We start from the raw sequence: 20256 nt of genomic DNA, 5'->3' as shown, positions 1-20256 counted from the left end.
TTTGTTTCGATGACTTGCTGGGCATTTGCTTGCAGTTCCTTGTATAAAGAGCACGATCCAAACAGTCGTACGAGATCTGACCGTCATTTGTTGATATGGAGCTTTAAAGCAGACGAATCCGAGACAATATGCAGTCTTGTCGAATTAATTTGGATGCTGCAATGATAAATTCCGTATCCGAGCACAATCCAAATCACAACCCATCCCCAGATTTGCTGACGGGGCACAGCGCTCCCTTCGACGGGCAGAAAATAGTGACTCGGTGAATGAAGACTCAATACTTTGATGGCTTCTGGGGGAAATATGAGAACCGGCATTGAGGAAAATGTTGTGATTGACAAATGTTGACAATGCTACAGTTGGTGTGACAGGCACTGACATTTCATTGCTGGGATGAGACATCCATGCAGGGGCGCGTTTTCACGTTTGAAGACTGAAGTCAAAGAGGTGCATTCAATGGTAGCTCGAGCCCTAAATGAATAGTGAATTTGTCAATTAATTCAGACGAACGCCTTCCCAGCTGATAGAGTTGGTCGACATGCCGTGACTGCTGTCTAAAGCTGGGAGCGGGCCTTACAGTGCCCATTGTCTGGGATGATCAGCCACCGCTCACATGAGTACTATCGTCGGAATTTTGAGACCTGCACAGGCATTGATTCGATGAGGACGCGGGGCTCATTCCGGTCAAACAGTTCTTGAGACGTTTGGAAGGCACGCCTCGAGTATTTGGGGGCAAAGACAACACATGTATTCGCCGAGAAGTGCCTCGGCCTTGAAGGGAGCAAAGATTTTGAGTTCTGCTCATCTATCTGCGAATGAGTTGACATGCAGAAACTGGTCTGAAGCTATGGCTGTTTGTCTATATAATTAAGGGAATACCCCTGATACGACCAGACGGGCTCGTGTTTGCAACCATCACATCATACTTCCCCCTCTTCCAGGATTGAAGACGAAAGAAATCCACCAGACTTGAACAACTTCTCTTCGAAAGGGCTACATCACCATGCGTGCGCTCGCTGTTGTTACGTCTGCTCTTTACGTCAGCTATGTCTCCGCACAACAGGGAGCTGTCTGCTTCGACGACTTGGACTGCTTGCTTTCGGTATGAAATCGCTGGGAAAAACCCTTTCTCAGCCTCAAAACGTTGACTGACGTTGTGTTAAAGGGAGGACAAAATGCCAAATGCGTGAGGGCACAGGCTGGAGGCATCACAGGGTCAGTACAGTTACATTGTTATCTTACCTACAAGTCAAATAGACTTGAAGATGAATTCTGTATTCTCAGGGTTGAAGCTGACTTGATTCTAGAAACTGCGCTGGAGGTAAAGCCGCCGGAGCCGCCGGCGCAGCAGCGGGAGCAGGAGCAGGAGCAGGAGCAGCGCAGCCTGCTGGTCAGCAAGCCGCTGCTGCCGACCCAATCGGCACATTGTTAGGAGGACTATCGGGCAAAAAGGCTGCAGGCAAGACTACTGCCGGTGCTGCAGCGCCAGCGAAGGCGAAAACCGCTGGAAAAGCAAAGGCTCCGGCTATAGGGGCTCGGCAAGCTGCCGCGGCACCTGCTGCTTCTGCAGCTCCCGCCGCCGACCCCATCGGCGCCGTCCTCGGAACAGCAGCAGGTCTGCTGAAAGGTAAGGGTGGCCAACCGGCTGGTGCCGCCGCCCCGGCTGGATCTCAAGCTGCCGACCCAATTGGCCAAGTTTTGGGAATTGCCGCCGGAGTCCTAAAAGGCAAGGGAGCTCCCACAGCCGGGGCCGCAGCCCCGGCTGGACAGCAGGCAAATCCCCTTAATGCTGTACTTGGAGCTGCAGCAGGATTGCTGAAAGGGAAAGGCGGCGCTCAGCCAGCTGCCGCGGCTCCCGCAGCTGGTGTCGCTGCTCCTCCACCCGCAGCAGCCCCGGCGGCACCGGCACCATCTAAGCCGGCCGCTTCAGCTCCCGCCCCACCAGCAGCTTCTAAGCCGGCTGGTTCCGCCCCCGCCGCCCCCGCCGCCCCCCCAGCTGCCGCTCCTCCGAAGGCCCCGGCTGCGGGCAAGTCAGCTCCGCCTCCTGCTGCAGCCCCGACAGCCTCGGCAGGTGGAAAGCCCGCACCTCCGCCTGCCGCCCCTCCTCCCAAGGCTCCGGCCGCAGGGAAACCCGCTCCGCCACCTGCCGCTGCCCCTCCTCCAGCCCCCGTTGGCGGAAAGCCTGTGCCAGCTTCTCCTGCTGCGCCCGCGGGCAAACTTTTCCGCCGCGTTTACTTCTAGAAGTGGAAGCAGTCACCATTCGGATGGTGGGACGCGTAATTTTTCTTTCGTTATTTTCTTTGACTTATACACACTGATGCGAAAAGCGCACAGTTTAGTGAGAATACCTAGGTAAACTTCAATACACGGCCTCAAATAGATACTAAAATCAAAATGGGTCCGTGAATGTACATTTTCAATAGGCAAAGTTGAACATGTGGCTCACTTTGAAACGTGTAGCGAAAACGCCACCGTTAGTAGTTCGAGTGGCAGCAAAGCATGCATCTTGTTTGAGAGGATTGGGGTCGGGATAACGCCATTTTGAAGGAGGACTTGGGCATCTGTGGGGCGCTGAAGAGTTTCAATTGATTCAACAATCGATGAAATCGTGGGAGCTCGTAAGACTTATCTCGGGCTTAGTTCGCGATGATAGAAGCTTACTCTTTGAAAATACGCTTGTGTCAGTATCATAGAATCTCTTTAGTACCAAGGGAAAAAATGATGGCAAAGATATGTACATCTGCCGTGTATTGACTTAGCGACGTTATCCAAAGCGCTGAAGAAAGCCGATGAGAAGTCGTATGAACATGAAACTACTGCAAGTCTGGGCAAACCTCATAGTACTTATGTACAAGAGGCATGAGCTAACGAGACGCGCGCGGATGCTTGTAGAATAGTCATGTCTCAGATCCTTTCCGTAACTTGAACCCACATGTCCGAAATCACGAATAGGCCCATACAGTTCTTTGCCCGCCACGGACGCACTGGATCATTCAGAGCCAGTTCGAAGTTGCGCAGTACCTAGGAATAGTCAACATCTCAACAAAACCGTATACATGGAAGCGTAATTTAGAGCCTCCAACTCACCTCGAAGATAGTCTTGAGAAGTTCCATTTGAGCCACTGGTCTTCCAAGACACATGAAATTGCCATGACCAAATACGAGATCATTGGTCTGGGTCATAGACGCAAGTTTTGCTGAATCCGGTTCGAACCACCTCTCAGGTCGAAATGCTGCCGAGTCAATACCGTATGTTGCCTCGCTGCGGTGCATCGCGTAACCAGAATACCCCACGCAGACTCCACCAGGTAAAAAATGGGTTTCCCCATTGACTTCAACAGTGTCACCTCCAGCTGGGACATCTCGGGAAAAAATGTTCAGGACGGGTGGCCAGACTCTCAAAGACTCTCGGATTACTGCTTGTAAATATGAGAGTCTCTTCACCTGCCCTAGAGTGATTATTCCATCGCCGTAGGCTGGAGCTTTCCCATCACGCACTGCCTCATCAATCTCCCGCTGTAGCTTTGCATAAACCCTAGGGTTTGTTATGATCTGGAGCAGTGTCCCTCGTATGGCGGCAGCGGTTGTATCAGAACCGGCGATAATTTGCTCAAGTGCCTCGGATTTCAGCTCATCACCACTTAGCCCATGGCGTATAAACGATGAAAGCATGTCTGACCTCTCATCTGTGGATTTTTTGGTCCTTTCCTCGACGTAGCGGAAGCATGCAGAAATCATTTTGCCGAAGCCGTTGTTGTCAGTGGGCGAAGGAGCTATAAATTTGCCGATGATGGGTGATTGAGCTATCCAGCTGATGCCAGCAGCACAGGCGAACCTAACGGTGGACAAGCCCTCCTCGGTTGATTTCAAGTAGTCGTCAACGTCACTATCAGTCCGTAGCATGCCGAAAGCTTTCCCAAGACCGACCGCACTGATGACATCCAGGGTAAAGTACTGAATCTTCTTTGCCAAATCCATTGGTACAACTTTGCTGTCGGATGAGAGATATTTAGATCTGATGAGATCGAGGAGCTCTTCAAGTCGGTGGTCAATGGTAGGTTCGAGGTCTAGGTTCTCTCTACCAGAGTACTGACAATGGCTTGAGGTTAGTCGCTAGCCCACTCTCACACGATTAATGTTAAGACACATACACCCGGGGCCATCTGTTTCCTTCTCTTCTCGTGTTTTTCATTATCCGTCTGGGTAAAGACATTATCACGTTGATACTCAATTCGACAAGCGTGATAATACCAGTCAGAGCGTTTGTAACCAGGGTGTCGGTTGACATGGGCCCAAAGTTCAGGCGAAGATGTGATTAGAATTCCGGGAGCAATGCGAGTGATTGGACCTGGAAGCTATTCAGCTATCAGAAGGCAAGACATGCTACCAAAGGGGATGCGATCGCCATTGTCCCAGGCAACCAGCATGGGGTTGTGCATACCATGTTTTTCGTTCATCTCGGCGTACCACTCGTGGCAATTGGGGCTAATAATTGCCCTGCTATGAGGCCAATGACTGACGCCAGTCCACCAAGGCCCTCCGAAGTGTCGAAGTTTGAAATAGAGTGCAACTCTCTTGACGATGTATAGGGAGAGTAAAAGGAGGACAGCCGGCACGGCGGCCTTTCCAAGCAGTGTTTTTGAGATACCCATTGTGCTTTTCAGGAATAGGTGCATGCAGATTAAGTTTCTAGACCAAGGGGGTGATTGGCATCAATTTTATAGATGTTGTATTAGCAAAAACCATGATTCCCCCGCACTTCGAAAGATAGGGACAAGTCGTTGGTTTGCTCAAAGTGGTTTCCAAGAGGCCCAATCATATCCTGGACATATATAAGCATTCCACCTCGGACGCCCTGCCTTTTTTCCATTCGGTCGCATGTATGCAGGTTTCGCACTAGTCGATGTCATAATTGAGTCGTCGGTACAACCGTACAAATTTCTAACAGAAATCATTGCTGGCGCATCCAAGCATTCAACAGAGGGAAACCTGGCAAGCATCCAATATCAAAACTTAACATCGCTTGAAGGTGGAGAAGGAACAGAACATGATGATTTTTGGTGCGATGCGAAACAGATTTCGACTTCTTGCGACTAGATAGGGCATTGCATTAAATGCCCACTGCAGAAAGAAAGTGACTAGGCTAGAGTATTCAGCCTCCAGTCAATAATGCTCTTAAAGGGAAGAAACTCCAAGAGAGCGTATACTCATTCCTGCCATACGCATTTTGTAAACGACGTTCTCTATTTAAACCTAGATGTAAAGTATTAAGCGCCTAGAACTATATCTAGACTAAGTAAAGTTAAGCAAACGATTAGAAGCCACTCTAGTTGATCTTAATAAAAGGTATATTAAGGCTCATTAAATCATTATTCATATACATCAATTTTGAGTTAATATTGAGTTTAGATTGAAGTTCTCTACATAGTAGCGTGCCTTATGACCATATATAATTTATCGTATATAACTAACAAACTAGTTTAAATCTTAAAGTTCTCGACCCGTAATTCAGAAACACACTTTCGCACTAGAAAATCAAGGCCTATGACACTCTACTTATAATCTTTCTTTACTTGAATATACAGATTCTTACAGTCTTCTATTTATATATGAGAATAGTATTTGGATAAAACTAAATTTAGGATTATAATCAAGCATCTCCGCTAGTAAATACGTCTAGCCGACAAGCTATATGTGGCTTTCCACGAACTTGGTTCTTTTACATAACACATTTTTTTTATTTAATGTCTCTACCTCTTAAGGTCTAGGTGATAATTAATACTTTCTACTCTCCCTATATCCTCATTACTATGTGCTTTTAGTTAAAAGATTAAAAAACAGGTGGCAAATCCGCTTACGAAATGCACGAACGCATAAAGTTCTTCAAGCTTTCAATATAACAGTACATAGGACTAGTGATTTTAATGTAGTTCAAACTTTCTTATAGGCCTACCGAAGTGGACTACGATGATCACAGTTAAAAGTGGCGCAATAAAGTTATATGTGACGCCTGACTGTGCAATAGTTACTGAAGCCGACATGTTTCTTTACAAAGTAGCTAGTAACAAGGTAATAACCAAAGTGCTTTATTTCTTTTTCCAAGTCGAAGAATTCTAAAAATTATATCTGCAGCGTTGCTATATTCTAAGTGTTTGAGGATATGTGCCTCGATGGGTACAGAAGTACGTGCTTCCTTCCCTTGAAGAAAGATAAGAGTCAGGGTACGGATATACCTCGAGCTTCCTGCAATGTGGGTGGGATTGTTCATAAGAGATAAGACGGTCATCGAACAACCATTGCAGCCGGCGGGATCTAGCGGGACTAGGCGGGAGGAACAATCGGCAGATTGAGTGACCCTCGGAGATGTGGGGACGACGGCGGTGCGCAACTCCCGGGATGTGGGCGGAGCAGCGCGGGGTTTTTCAAAGGATTTCCTCGCATCCGAGGTGGAACAGAGGTCAAATTAAGGAAGGTCACATCCTCGTTGGTCGGCAACGCCCGAAAATCATAAAAATAAGCTTGAATCGACCAATCCCCATTAGAAAAAGGGACGGTGATAGTCAACTGCCAAGGCTGCCAAGAGAGCCAAGAGCTGGCAGTGGGAACTGCAATAGTCTTTTTGCGCGTCGTCCGCCAATGACCTGTTTACGATTGGCGTAAGAGGAAACTCAACCAGAGGCATCTGCTAGCTTTAATCACACCGTTGCACAAGATACGAACGGGACACTGGACTTGGTGCCTTTCTTGGCTACAGTCACCGTCTTGGCGTTGCCTGTTAGATAGCAAAAGCCGCATTTCATCTTGGCAATTCAAAATATGCCGCCCAGCCGGCTTATCACGCAAGGTCGTTTGTTCCTGTCGTTAATTTCAATGGCCTGCAACAAGACAAACTCAGCAGGTGAAACTTTTTGAGCATGAATCAACTCCCTAGTCATGGAGCCACCTTCGAGAGCACCAGCCAAAAAAGTATTGAAATGGCCCCAGTTTACATACGATGAGCCTGCTGGCTATGATGTTGCTAGACTTTTGGTTTCTTCCATTTGAGGAAGGTTGAACTCGAGATGCTCAGGCGGTAGTGATACAGACTTTGGGGTGGCATGTCACATGTGAGCTCAGCAGCAGAAAGCAGTCGAAGAAGAAGTTATATATACTGTCGAAATACCAGCCATCAAGGTGTTCTTTCATCCTCATCCCACCTCAGGTAAGCCATTACAATCAGGTGTCCGGTCTCTTCTTCAATATGCAGTTCAAGAGTCTCCTCGTCTCCGCCCTTGCGGCTGCTTCCACCGCTTTTGCCCAGCGTTCTTGCGGTACCCCATCCCCGACCGAGGAGCAGATCGAGGTTGCCCAGCGCCTTCAGTTCAAGGAGGAGAACGCTCGTGTTGAGGGTAACGCCACTCGCCTTGGCCCTATCACGGTCAATGTCTACTGGCACGTCATCGCTACTTCCAACTCGGTCAGCGGTGGTTATCTTACCCAGGCCACCCTTGACGCTCAGCTGGATGTCCTCAACGAGGCCTACGCCCCCCACGATGTGTCTTTCGCACAGGCTGGTGCAGACTGGACCGTCAACCGCCAATGGGCTTCCGACACCGCTGAGCTCGCCATGAAGAAATCGCTCCGCAAGGGTACTTATGCCGACCTGAACGTCTACTTCCTTCCCGGCACCCCCTACCTCGGATACGCCTACTTCCCCACAACTGTCACAACCGGTTCCAATGCTTTCTACTACGACGGTGTTGTCATCCTCTCCACATCGGTCCCCGGTGGCAGCCTGTCCCAGTACAACCTCGGACATACCGCGACCCATGAGGTCGGCCATTGGCTTGGACGTAGGTTTGCTGATCGGAAAAACATCAATTTAAGCTAACTTCCTCATCAGTCTACCACACATTCGAGGGATACCAGTGCGGCGGTGACGGTGACTATGTCTCTGACACCCCTTTCGAGGCTGAGGAGGCCTACAACTGCGAGATCGGCCGTGATACCTGCCCCAACCTGGCCGGCACCGACCCTGTCACCAACTACATGGACTACTCTGACGAGTAAGTTTTCATCCACACTATGGTCGACAAAGCACACACTGACCATTATGTAGCGACTGCTTCACTCACTTCACCGCTGGTCAGGATACTCGCATGCACAGCTACTGGGATACCTACCGCGCTTCTTACCAGTAAATGTATCAAGCTAGCAATTTCAAGGTACTGATGCAGCTGGCATCGGTTTTGCGTCTCGAGTCAAACCGTCTCGTAAGAGCCAAGTGGTGTTATCAAAAGACTCCGCAAATGTGATGTCGGAATGGGCTCATTGGGGCAGAGGAGGGGAGTGGTAAAATTCCAATAAATATTTCTTTTAAATCAAGATTATATTCATACTGGGACCATGAAATCAACAGGAACATTTGGCGAAAATGATTTACCTAATTGTGGAGTTTGTAAACAATTCCAGAACGACAACTTTCCTGACTGAGAAATGGCCAATTCAATGCCAATTGCCCCATTCCACTACAAGGTTTCTCAGGGAATTGGATATTTCATCGGAATGACCCTTTTGTTCCTGAGCTTACGCCTCGTGAGCTACCTCTCGATACCAATCAGCCATCATGCGTCGGATTTGTAAGGCCCTCGTTGGGCATTCCTAATCTCCGTTGCCAAGCTTTACGGCACGGGGGTTCAAATGAGCTTGCCAGCGGTCAGTGTCGCCCTGCTCTCTATCAATACGCGCCAGCAACTTCAAAGGTAAGCACAAAGCCATTGGTCTCTATCCCCCCACTGAGGCACAATTTCCATTTTCTCAGATTCTAAGCTAGCAGATATGTCAAAGAAAGATCGCGGCTATAATAATAGACAACAGACATGTCCTCAGTCGAAAAGAGATTGTACGTTCGTCAGAATATCCAAATTCTGCTCCAGAGCGTGACATAAGGTTATCAATTCGGCAAAACGTTGTCGGCAATCGCGGCGGGCCAGTATCTCAAAAGCTGAGCGACCATGGTGAGCACTAACATATATCTCCTGCCAGGTAACGTTGGAAATGAATTCGCGCAGAACTTGACGACTCATTCTATCGCTAGCTTCATTTTGTTGAGCGAGAAAACGCGAAGGGATTTGAGATGATCCACCATCATACTGGAGTCTTTCCGAATCATGACTAGTCCTGCGAGGCTTGATACAGCGTGGCCGACTAAATGATCGTTGTGGGAGCCAAGTCGTGTAGATGGAATGGGTATTTGATCGATACGGTGTAAAATTCTCGCAAATATAGAATGATCTTTAATAGATGAACTAACGTCTAGGGATTTTCCTGTTTCGCGAGCAGGTTAATGCCTTTGAAAAGTTTAACAGATTCTTTTGGTATTGATCTTAGGTGCGACTGGCCTGACTGAGCAGAGAGGAACCACCATGGCACTGATTAGCTATCGCTTTCCCCCCTTTCGGATAGTCTTTGTAAACCTCCGGAACAAGTTGATAACTTGACTTTCGAACCATATACTGCGTCTCCAGGACGACTCTATTGGCAAGTCGCCCGGCTGATTTATGTATGCAAGTTTCTGACTGAAGCGATGATCGATCCTTAAACACCTACCACTCCTTGAGCTTTTCTTACGAATAACGAGCCTATGATAGTAAAATGAACTGAGTCGCTAAGCTTGAGTAGGATGAGCAACCAGACCTAGGAAGCATCGAGTCCAGAAATTACGTCCATGCACCTTTTGACCATGTCCAACGGCTAGCTTCCAAGAATATAGAGAAAACTGTGTTTTCCTTCTTCGATTTACATTCTGTATTGCATAGTTTTTTGTTCCCTACCGACTCTAGTACTTTTGGTCACCCGAGTGACAGAGGATACCGTCTGTGCGCTGTGTGCATTTGGCGCCATGCTGAGCCACTCCGTAATCCGTTTACGAGGACGAAAGTAGTTTAGATTCAGATTGACATAATAAGTAATCGAGTTTGTTACTGGACGATGATTACATATGATTGAGCGGAGAGTGCTGGAAGACTGTTAATAATAAACTGCGTGAAGAATGGTAAGAGTGCGTTGCGATCATAGCTGCAGAGGCGGACAAGGCCGTATGTTCTTATATAGAGGGGCCACTAAGAAGGAGTACAGAGCGTATTCTAAAGATATGGAAGTTAGTGGAGCAACCGCGACCTATATATACGCTCAACGTCTTTAGAAGGTAAGGAAATTCGTTCCTCAGCTTTTCTATTTCTTTTAGGTTAAGATCTACCCAGTAACACAGAACTTAATGTTCATGGCCTGTTTGAACTCTTTACGTCTGTTTCCGTATGCAAACAGCTTTTGATAACTGTTTAATCTATTATTTACCCCCTTACCCTTACACGGCCTGAACTTCATACCTTGGAATCAGTCTGATAACCTTTCTATAGTCAATTATCTGACGGAATGTTCCAATGACATCGAGCGAGATCTCAATTATAACATCAATACATTGTACCGCTTTATCAAGGACGACAAGGTTAAAGTATGCTCAAGAGGTCTCCTGAGTAGTTCATAGAAGCCGATTGTTTTAAGGGGAGTAAGTTTGATTTCATTATCCTGGTAGGTACGAATTCATTCTTGGCCCCGAGAACGAAGCTTCAAGTTATTATAGATTAGTTTAAAGTGTTGAGTGCGTTGAGCGAAGCCAGGTCCTGCACGGACGGCCCGAAGACCAACGCTGTAGTAATGAAACCATTGGTACCCTTGTAATCTGACACCTGACTAGACGCCACGGGGGCCCTCTAGCTTTACTTCATCTTCGCTAATAAGTCGTCCCAACTATAACTCTAGCCACGAGGAAACCTCAATATTAAGTTAGTTTAGAAAATATTCCTATTCCATCTACCAAAGTTTTCAGTACTTTAACGACGAGTATATACCTGCACAAAGTTACATTTCTTCTGCCAACGTTGCAATGACTTCCTGGGTTAACTTTAAAACCACCCAGTCCTCCATGCGCTTCGCACCCAGCTTGCCATAAAACCGCAACGCACGCTCGTTATTCTCGAGGCAAACCCACTCCATCTTGACGCACCCCGCGTCACGCGCCTCTTGAGCCATCGCCTTCATAAGGATTCTGCCGTAGCCTAAGCTTCTGAACTCCGGCAAGACGTAGAACTCCTCCAAGCAGAGTCCCGGCGCCGCTGACCATGTCGAGTAGTTATAGAAATAAATAGCCAGGCCTGCGATCGCCCCATCAGGAGTCCTGGCAAGCAGAGGATAGGCGAAACGCCGCATTGAGCTGGCCGCCAGTGTCTTCGATATTTCTGGTGACGATGATGGCTCGAAATGCAGCGTTGCGGCCAAGCTCTCGGGCGTTGCTCCTATGGTAGCCCCTGGTAGCTGTTCTGCCGTAGCGGCCACGATGAATGAATGTATAGTAGAGATATCTAGGTTAAGGTATTAGTCACTAGCGTCTTGGCGGAGCGGGGAGTGTTCCGGCCTTACCCTCAAGTTTTGCGCGATAGACTTTTCCTGCGGATGCTATTTTAATACACCGACCAGGAAGCAAAACGTAATTGGGTTGCAAAGAGCCGCTTATTGTATGATTTTCAAGATAGGTTAGGGGAAAGGCGGTATAGATTCAGAAATGCGAAGTCCGGCGTTATAAAAGCTTAGTTGGTTTGAATTTTGACAGCCAAAAGGCGCGCCTTATGTTACGACCTAACACACATAAAGGACCAAAGACATGCCCCGCTAGCCTACGGTGGCTACCTCGCTATATATGTAGCTAATATGGGAATATATGTGTCACCCTTATAGATTAAGCAAGGCCTCGCTGTCGATGCTTGTGCTACTTATGAGTATCTACTTTGTCGGCGGTCCGCGGACGCCCGTCTTACTTTAGAGCTTAACTCAAAACATGGCTGAACGAATCAGTGCGTAGTCTTGAGACTGCTGCCCCTTTCTGAGGGGTAAGATTCTATAGTTATTACTTACTTAGTAGTAGGTCGTCCCTAGACAGATCTTCCTCATTAGACCACAAGACACACCCGCGCCATGCCTTCTCGAATTCAACGCTTGCTGTCCCTAGCATGCTTTCCGTGTATCTCGTTTGCGATCTAGATTGGCGGAGGCCTGATTCGGAATTCCAGCTTTAGTCATAGCGGATGGGTGGTCAAGACGGATATTACTCTAGCCAACTAGAACCACGAAACTGTGCCTGCCGCGCAACTAGATGCATCTCAATCAAAGCCTCAAACCGACCCCCTAGGGCTGTTATTAACTAAGACTTCGCAATGGGTCGGGTTTTCAAAGTTAGAGGAAGAATTAAATTAGCTGGACTGCTTCGGACGCTCGTAGAACAAGCTATATATTACCGACTTTTTGTAAGAAAAAATCGACATCTTAATGGGACAATCTAATTACTAGCTGGAGAAGGGTGTCGTTGGGTTGAAGGAGTTACTCGAAAGAAATATCACCCAAAGCCAGCTCGCTGGCTTGTAAGTTCTAACATGCCCAGTTCATATTACTAGCTCTGGAAACACTTGTTCGATCGATTTCTCCAAAAACATATACTATGTCAATACATTGTTAAAGTTTTTCCTGATTCTAATGACTAGCATACATTCTAAGTTGATGCTAAATCACGGACTGAGCATAGCCGATTAGGAAACAGTGGGATGTATGACTCTTCCTTTCTTCTTCGTATACCTAATTATCCTTGTGTTGTTATTTATTATCGTTCGCTGCGAACTTATAGAGCGACCGTTGCCCAAACCGAGGATCGAACAGTGGCAGATCATTCTTTACGTAGTGCTTTTCCTCCCGCTTGTTGTTGATATGGTATGCGTTGTGTTTGGTATGGAATTGTCGGACCATTTCCGAACAGAACATGGGGTAGGCAGCGCGTTGAAATTGCAGTAATAACGCTAATTATTATTTCCCCATATCATGGGGCTGGCTACAGTGGTTCTTGCGACGTTCGCAATAGGTCTGTACTATATTGAGAGGCGGTTTAGATCGTGGCGCTACCTGGACAGGTAGTGGGACCGGATACGGAAGATCATTGGATACGCCGATGTATTCTTTTGCTAGGCCGTACTCCTTATATCGGGCTTTGCTTTGCCTGATGGTATTGATGACTTTGTAGTGATGAGCCTTTGTAGGACAAGCATCATATCCACCTCGTTGTCATTCTCGATAGGAATGATGGTGGCCTTTATATGGAACAGCGCTATGGCGGCCATGACTCTTCAGTGGTGGCTTGTTCACAGGGCCAAGCTGAATGAACGTCGAAACAGAGCGCCCTCGTGGGTATCACGCATCTTTCAGCGTAATGAGGAAATTTCCGACGAACAGCTGATTTCGGACAGCTGTGAACGACGGTAGTAGATAATTACTAGACGGAAATTGTACGACGGCTTGTCTGGAGATAAGGTTGTGAATGTGAATTTATGGATATTGCTAATATTAAAACCCGATCTCTTTGTGCCGGGAGTTTATTAAAGGCAGATGCGTAACCCTGTTTATGTCTCGTAGCCTCAGTGGCACTGACGCGTTGGTTATCTAAGGTGCTTTAGTTGAAATAGAGGCAGTAGCTATTACTAAGACCTAGCTACGACTTAAGGATAGGTCGACGATATCGTCCTTTTTGTGCTTGCGTGTATGAAATGAAAACCAAGTAAAGATGAGAATGAGTGTTTTCCACGTTACGTACACGCCAGCAGTAGGATAGTTGTATGCGAATACGACGCTTAGATACTAAGGAAATGGCTTTGCGCTCCATCAAGGGCAAAATACCACATCCTATCCAGGGTTTGCAGCAGAGTTAGCAGCATGGAGAAAATGGGTTGAAGCCAGGGAATTAAAGCAGCTCTGTGGGCCTTAAGAGACAAGGCCCGATGCGTCCCGCGACTCATACAAGCGGCGATCTTGCTTAGCCGCCTTCGACCTGTTCAGGAGGCAAAGGGAAATTCGGTAAAAGCCAAGATTCTTGAACCACCAGTGGGCTACACAATGCGGACTGTCGTGTATTCCACTCTATAATAAAAGCAAATTATCTTGCTGAAAAGACTCATATAAACCACCGTAAGTGATTGTGAGGTGTGAGCTTCTGCCGGCGTTACTTACGCGCAAGGTGATATAGGGTAGGTGCCAGGCACCTGTTAATAACAGAGTTCTCAAAGAAATGACAGCAGCGTAGGCGAGACTCAAGAAACTAAGTAACCAGCCGGGTACGATCAGCCGGGAAAGGAGAGGGAAAAAGGTATTAACGATCAGTCGCGACAAGTTTTGTAAAGTTAAACAACGGGTAGGACATAGTCATAGCCTTTTTAGACTTTACTAAACGTTTTTCTAGCTAAACGAACAGGTTGCTACGTACCGCAAGAGAGCTAAGGTTAATATTAGATTTACACTTTAAAGCGGGAACTCCTCGTACATGTTTATTTCATGTTAGCTACTTCTTCGATACTATTAAGATAGGGAATAGGCATGTAAATGGACTTAAATTTTCTAAATCCCTACGTCTCTTAATCCTTTTTATCATCGAATGTCTCAATATTTAATGCGGGCAATAAGGGGGTAGGCTGGTATTGTATTAGGTGCACAGCCACCGGCGGGGCGCCGGGGGGGGGGGGCACCGGGGGCAATCTTTGCAGCTAGGAAGGGTATACCGCTATTAGCGGGGCGCCGGGGGGGTATTAATAAGGTAATTTTTATAACCTTACGGCGAATTAATAATTAATTTTATATTAAAAAAATTAAAAAAAGATTTTAAATATGTTAAATTTAAAAAAAGTAAATTTAAATATATTAAGTTATAAAGTATTAAATAAAGAGATTAACTATATATATAAAGTTTATTAATAATTATTATTCGAATTTATTTTTCCTAAGCTTAATATACTTAAGATCCTTTTTTAATTCTTTTAATATATAAATAATTATTAATTTATTATAAAGCTATAAAAATTACCTTATTAATACCCCCCTGGCGCCTTATTAATAGCGGTGTACCCTTCCCGGCTACAAAGATTGCCCCCGGTGCCCCCCCCCCCGGCGCCCCGCCGGTGGCTATGCACCTGACATGTTGCTCTATGCACTAGCGGATTGCTAGTCCCATTCTAATACGGAACGTCGAAGTTCGGTCGTTAATTCGTTTACGGAATATAAAATGAATAGTGTCAGCGCGCCGTCTTAGGAACCTCAGAGCTTCAACTGCGCGCACCGTATCGTCTAAATCAGTCCACTTCTTATCATTAAATATATATATATCAGGTTACAAGTCTATAGTGGAAAAAAGACGGAAACACCTCGTTTTGAGAGCGCAGCGGGGTAATATCCTTCAACTTTGGTTTGCAATCTAAAAGTTTCAGTTCCTATTGAAGTTAGATATCGCCCAGAAAGATGTCTCGAATCATTTCATTGTTGGCCGGGGTTGCAGCACTTGCCCTCGCCGCGGAGCTTCAGCAAATCACCTCTTTTGGGCCCAACCCTACCAATGTCTCCTTCTACCTCTACGTCCCTGACTCCTTTCGGCCCTCAGATCCTCTTCTGGTCTATCCCCATTGGTGCCACGGAACGGCCCAGGATGCTTTTGCCGCGAAACCATGGCGTCCGCTAGCCGATGAATTGGGTTTCATCACCATCTACCCATCGTCACCATAGACCGCAGATCACTGTTGGGATGTCTCTTCCACACAGACTCTTCACCACAATGCGGGAGGAGACTCACTTGGAATAGCTAGCATGATCCGGTGGACTCTATCCAATTACGACGTCGACAAAGACCGCGTCTTCGTCACAGGCATTAGCTCTGGCGCAATGATGACCAATTTCTTGATCGGCTCGTATCCAGAGCTGTTTGCCGCCGGGTCTGCCTTCGCTGGCGTCCCTTTTGGTTGCTACGCTGGTGACGGGTTTGCCGTATGGAATAGCGATTGCGCAACTGGTCAGATTGACCGAACCGGCAAAGAATGGGCGGAGCTTGTACATGAAGCATACCCAAAGTACAAGGGGCCACGGCCCAAGATGCAGGTCCTTCACGGAAGTGTTGACAATATCGTCAACGTTACGAACTACTACAACGAGATCAAACTCTGGACCACCATTCTGCATACAGGGCTCAAACCAACGCGGATTGAGGAGAACAACCCGCAAACTCATTGGACAAGATATATTTATGGCCGCAAGGGCCTTTTCGAGAGTTTTCTAGCAGACGGGGTAGATCACGATATCCCAAACCAAGCCAGCGAGGTCGTCAGATTCTTTGAGCTTGATTGTACCGGAAAATCTTATTTCTCAAGGAAATCTCTCCAGTTCCCCGCAAATATGTTTAGTGAGGGTTGATTTAAGCAAATGTTAGGCAGTGGTTCCTAGGTTACTCTATACACGAGTCCGGTGTCCATCTTCCTAAGCTCAGCTCGCAGATAGAATAAGCAGTGAATTATCGAACGGGGAAGCCAACAGTATTCAAGCAAACAGCATCTTCCTCTGTGGGTAACCATATGCTTAGCTCCATAAACGAATTTGTGCTTTTCCTCCCGAGGAGATAGATTAAAACGCAGCTTACGATTAGAATAAAAGATACTTGATTTCTGTACTCAAACGGTGTTGAGAAAAGAGACATAGATCGCCAATCCACTGCTCGAGAGCACTTCCCATTTAAAGATAGCGCAATTCTCATAACCATGACTCAGAACTTGCCGTAAGAAACACTACGCCTATAAGCCGAAGGCCAATAAAAACTATACCCTCATGAATTTATCCGCGCTCAATGATTAGTTCCAAGGGTTGGTCCGACAGAGCTGCCTAATAGCAACTCGAGGCGGCTGCAAGTTTCGGCCTTGCATCACGACTGTGTTTCGTAGTCGCCCAGTCCATAGAGGCGCCGAGATAGTTCATAACCAAAAAAAAAAAAAGAAAAAATAAAGGCAATAGTAACTGTGGTCGAAATGAAAGCCCAGAAAGGTGCCGAAAGAAAATAGTTGTACTTTCCCAAAAAGCAAGATACCCCCGGCGAGGAACCTCCCTTGGCAGAGACCTAGGGATGACAGCAGGCTAGCTAAACGCTACGTTGCACGGTGACCATATGCAACTTCCGTTGAATTTGAGAACTAGGTGAATAATTCTCAAGTGGCTGGCGGGTAGCGTAGTAGTAGATTGAGATGCGTACTCTTGTAGGAAACGCCGGCTACGTCAATGGGTTAATATGCCCATTTAGGTCAATTATCATGCATGAACGAGGTCCTAGTATTGGCTAAATACTTGTTCATTATCATTCCAAAATCCTGTTTGAAGTCTACTAAGGCGAATACACTTAGATAGAGTCCTCGGTTAGTAAGTAGTCGACCACAGCATCTGCCCAATACATCGACGCCTTGTACCACTCAATCTGAGGCACGCTACCGCTCTTGATACCCCTGATTGCTTCAGCCAATGCAGGTCCACCTCCTTCGTCTCGAATCTGCCTTAGAGGGTACTGATAAGTCTTAAACGAAAAGACTAACGTGTCTTCATTTTCCATCATCCTGTGGAGCGTCTGCCTCTCACAGCGAAGAGTCACTTGCTCAGCATCCACCTCGCCGCTCTTTATTTTTGGGAAGCCGATACCCAGCCATTCCAGAGCGTCCTTGATCTTTTCCATCACCGGCACCGGCAGGAATGTCAAGGGATTCTTAGTCGGGCTAAAAAGTTCTCGGTCAAGCGCTATGTTCCAATTATGGCGCTTTGCCAGTTTTCCCTTTGCTAGAGAAGCGAAGTAGCGGTCCATAGACTTCTGAAGTTTGATGGCGTAGCCGGGAATAGGACCATGAATTTGGGCCAAGGTCTTGTTCAACTTGTGCGCCGGGTTGAAAGTGAAGGGGTAGCAGTTTATAATTGCTCGTGCAACGTAGCTGTCGCCTTGGCGCTGGAGAAAGAAAAACTCGGCGTCGACGTTCTCAGCTATCAGGCCTAGTACATCTCTGACGTTGTCTGGCGGATTCGTTGGCATTGCAGTCGACTCGGGACCGAAAAGCATGTCCTCTCCACAGGTATAAATATCTGGATACCTTCGAGGGAGATAGGTTCTAACAAGCCAGATGTAAAACTCCTTGACAGCACTCTCCGAACAGGGGTTAGCACTTGTCACCATTTCCCGATGTTGAGCCACAACTCTGCGTCGCAAAGCAAGCCGATCCACCAGTGTATTATCAAGCGGCAGGATATCTGAGAACGTTGCGTTCTCAAGGCCCATGGTAAGGTGGAACTTGGGCTTCCATGGTCGCAGCTGTATTGGCTCAGTCTTGGCAAAATCGAAGCTATCCAGTGGCTGGATGTTGTTGTAGTCACTTGGCACCTCTTTATGGCGACTCTGGTGACTTTGATAAGGTGCAGGTTTCTGAGGCATGATCATCAGCATATCATCTCGGCTGCACTCGTTTTGCTGCCCGTTGAATGGCATTCCTTCTGCTAGACGTACCGGAGAATATTTCCTCAAGCATCTCCAGCATACCAAAGTGATGAGTAGTATCACCAATGGAAGGAGAAACCAAGAATTCAAGGCAGCCATTGCAAGAGTTTGGTCAAACTGAAAAAGAAACGGCAGCAATTGCGAAGCGTGCACAACAGTTTATTCAATCCAACGCGCGCTTGTGTGATTGGAAACATAGAAGACATCTTATAATCAGAGAGTCGATTAATCGTTAATATAGCCTGGAGACCCTGGTGATACCTAGCAAAACCAAAGGGGTGGGTGGACACTCGTCGGTCTCCGCGGATGCCGCCGATTAGCATAGCCTCGCCGAAGGGGCGGGCAAACAACCCGTGGCTACTCCCCGAAAACTCCGTTTGCACCTCGCGCAATCTATTCTTAGATCAGAACAGGGGTGAGACTCCAGTGTGGATGGGTTGACGTCGATTTTGTCCATTATGAAAGCGTAAACGAAGAGGTTGAAGCCCAGCAAAAAGAATTCACCTCAAAATATGACGCGTCTAGGAGTTTTGTAGCTCTATTGATCTAGGTATCCCTACATATACTCAGCAATCAGTTCATTAAAAAGATCATCTTGACAGAGTTGCTTTAAGTATACAGACAGACCTGGGAAACCGCAGCCTCATCCTTCAATAGGATAACCTCTTCAGAGAGCGATTCATAACGGCGACTTGAGGGGTCGGAATAACTTAGGTAAGCGAACGATCGAGCAACTCCGGGGATGGTGACACCCAGCTACAAAGGCCTTCATTCAGCAAGGCAGGAATTATTAAATAGATCTTTATCCTTTTTTTGTTTTTTTCCTTTTACCACAGAGAGGTGGCACCAGACATCGACAAAAAGGTATTAAACTTGAGAGGTACCATTACGCAGAGTTTTTGACTCAAGATGATCGTAAACCATCCAATTTTTTGAAATAAGGAAGATATTACTCAAAAGAACGCGGTATTAGACCATCCCAGGCTAGAACTGGTCCCCCTTTAAGAGCTGTTGCTTCGGGCCCTACAAAGCGGCTCAACATTGCAGGACTAGGCCTAAACAGCTAGTGATTAGTCTAAATCGATATCGATGTTAATTATACGTCACATCGCCAGCCCCTTTCTTTTCTCTTGCGATTAATACGCGCGCCCATACAGTGATTATCCGCCATCGCGATATCTCCGAGAACGGCCAAGGTCCACTTTATCTCTTTAAGGCGCATAAACCAAAGTTGATCCGTCATAATCCCGTACCCTCATGCCCCCCGTCGCCCCCGGCTAGCGTCGCCCGCGGCGCCCGCCCCCCCGACCCGGCCAGCCCGCCGCCCCTGCGCCGCCTTGTTCGCCCTTAGTATAGTATGTCTTTTGGGATCGTGACCGTCCCTACTTATTTTATACCCCCCCCTTTTATATATACGTAGGCGCCCCCGCAGCCGGCCGCTTATTTTATAGCTATAAAAGTACGGGAGCGCCGCCGCTCGGCAGATTTATAGTTGTAAAAAAACTAGACCTAGACTTAATTACTTATTAATTTTATATTTTATAACCGTAAAAACAAAGGGCGCTACCGGTTAATAGATTTATAATTATAAAAAATCCCGACCCGGACTTATATTATGATCGGCTAGTCGTAATTGTAACGGGTAGGTTAACTAGGTATGAGAATAGTGCTCTTAAAAAGTAGGTCTAGTATTAAATAGAAGCTGAATCTTAGCCTCCTACTATTAGGGTTAGGGTTAGGGTTAGGGTTAGGGTTAGGGTTAGGGTTAGGGTTAGGGTTAGGGTTAGGGTTAGGGTTAGGGTTAGGGTTAGGGTTAGGGTTAGGGTTAGGGTTAGGGTTAGGGTTAGGGT

The 20256-nt window shown here is 47.0% G+C and overlaps 6 protein-coding genes across 6 annotated transcripts; 3 read left to right on the top strand and 3 right to left on the bottom strand.

Annotated features, from left to right (window-relative positions):
• Window positions 1-1003: 1003 nt before the first annotated feature.
• Window positions 1004-2241, top strand: CORC01_12456 (uncharacterized protein; the record flags this gene model as incomplete). The annotated part of the gene is made up of 3 exons (XM_022624076.1): window positions 1004-1102; window positions 1166-1215; window positions 1308-2241. The coding sequence occupies 3 exons, from the start codon at window positions 1004-1006 to the stop codon at window positions 2239-2241; spliced, it is 1083 nt and encodes a 360-aa protein (XP_022469390.1).
• A 663-nt stretch (window positions 2242-2904) lies between these two features.
• CORC01_12455 (cytochrome P450) lies at window positions 2905-4652 on the bottom strand (the record flags this gene model as incomplete). Its single annotated transcript, XM_022624075.1, has 4 exons — window positions 2905-3021; window positions 3088-4089; window positions 4152-4348; window positions 4388-4652. The coding sequence occupies 4 exons, from the start codon at window positions 4650-4652 to the stop codon at window positions 2905-2907; spliced, it is 1581 nt and encodes a 526-aa protein (XP_022469389.1).
• A 2588-nt stretch (window positions 4653-7240) lies between these two features.
• Window positions 7241-8180, top strand: CORC01_12454 (metalloprotease; the record flags this gene model as incomplete). The annotated part of the gene is made up of 3 exons (XM_022624074.1): window positions 7241-7832; window positions 7883-8045; window positions 8099-8180. The coding sequence occupies 3 exons, from the start codon at window positions 7241-7243 to the stop codon at window positions 8178-8180; spliced, it is 837 nt and encodes a 278-aa protein (XP_022469388.1).
• Window positions 8181-10899: 2719 nt separating this feature from the next.
• CORC01_12453 (uncharacterized protein) lies at window positions 10900-12046 on the bottom strand (the record flags this gene model as incomplete). Its single annotated transcript, XM_022624073.1, has 2 exons — window positions 10900-11399; window positions 11950-12046. The coding sequence occupies 2 exons, from the start codon at window positions 12044-12046 to the stop codon at window positions 10900-10902; spliced, it is 597 nt and encodes a 198-aa protein (XP_022469387.1).
• A 3314-nt stretch (window positions 12047-15360) lies between these two features.
• On the top strand, window positions 15361-16302 carry CORC01_12452 (feruloyl esterase B; the record flags this gene model as incomplete). Its single annotated transcript, XM_022624072.1, has 2 exons — window positions 15361-15611; window positions 15702-16302. 2 exons carry the CDS (start codon window positions 15361-15363, stop codon window positions 16300-16302), a joined length of 852 nt encoding a protein of 283 aa, XP_022469386.1.
• A 970-nt stretch (window positions 16303-17272) lies between these two features.
• On the bottom strand, window positions 17273-18397 carry CORC01_12451 (uncharacterized protein; the record flags this gene model as incomplete). Its single annotated transcript, XM_022624071.1, has 1 exon — window positions 17273-18397. The coding sequence occupies one exon, from the start codon at window positions 18395-18397 to the stop codon at window positions 17273-17275; it is 1125 nt and encodes a 374-aa protein (XP_022469385.1).
• Window positions 18398-20256: the final 1859 nt, after the last annotated feature.

The sequence above is a fragment of the Colletotrichum orchidophilum genome (genome assembly GCF_001831195.1).
Source record: "Colletotrichum orchidophilum strain IMI 309357 chromosome Unknown Scaffold_154.1, whole genome shotgun sequence".
Classification (NCBI taxonomy): domain Eukaryota; kingdom Fungi; phylum Ascomycota; class Sordariomycetes; order Glomerellales; family Glomerellaceae; genus Colletotrichum; species Colletotrichum orchidophilum.
The sequence above is the reverse complement of the archived record's forward strand: the minus strand, read 5'-3'. Positions and strand labels throughout refer to the sequence as shown.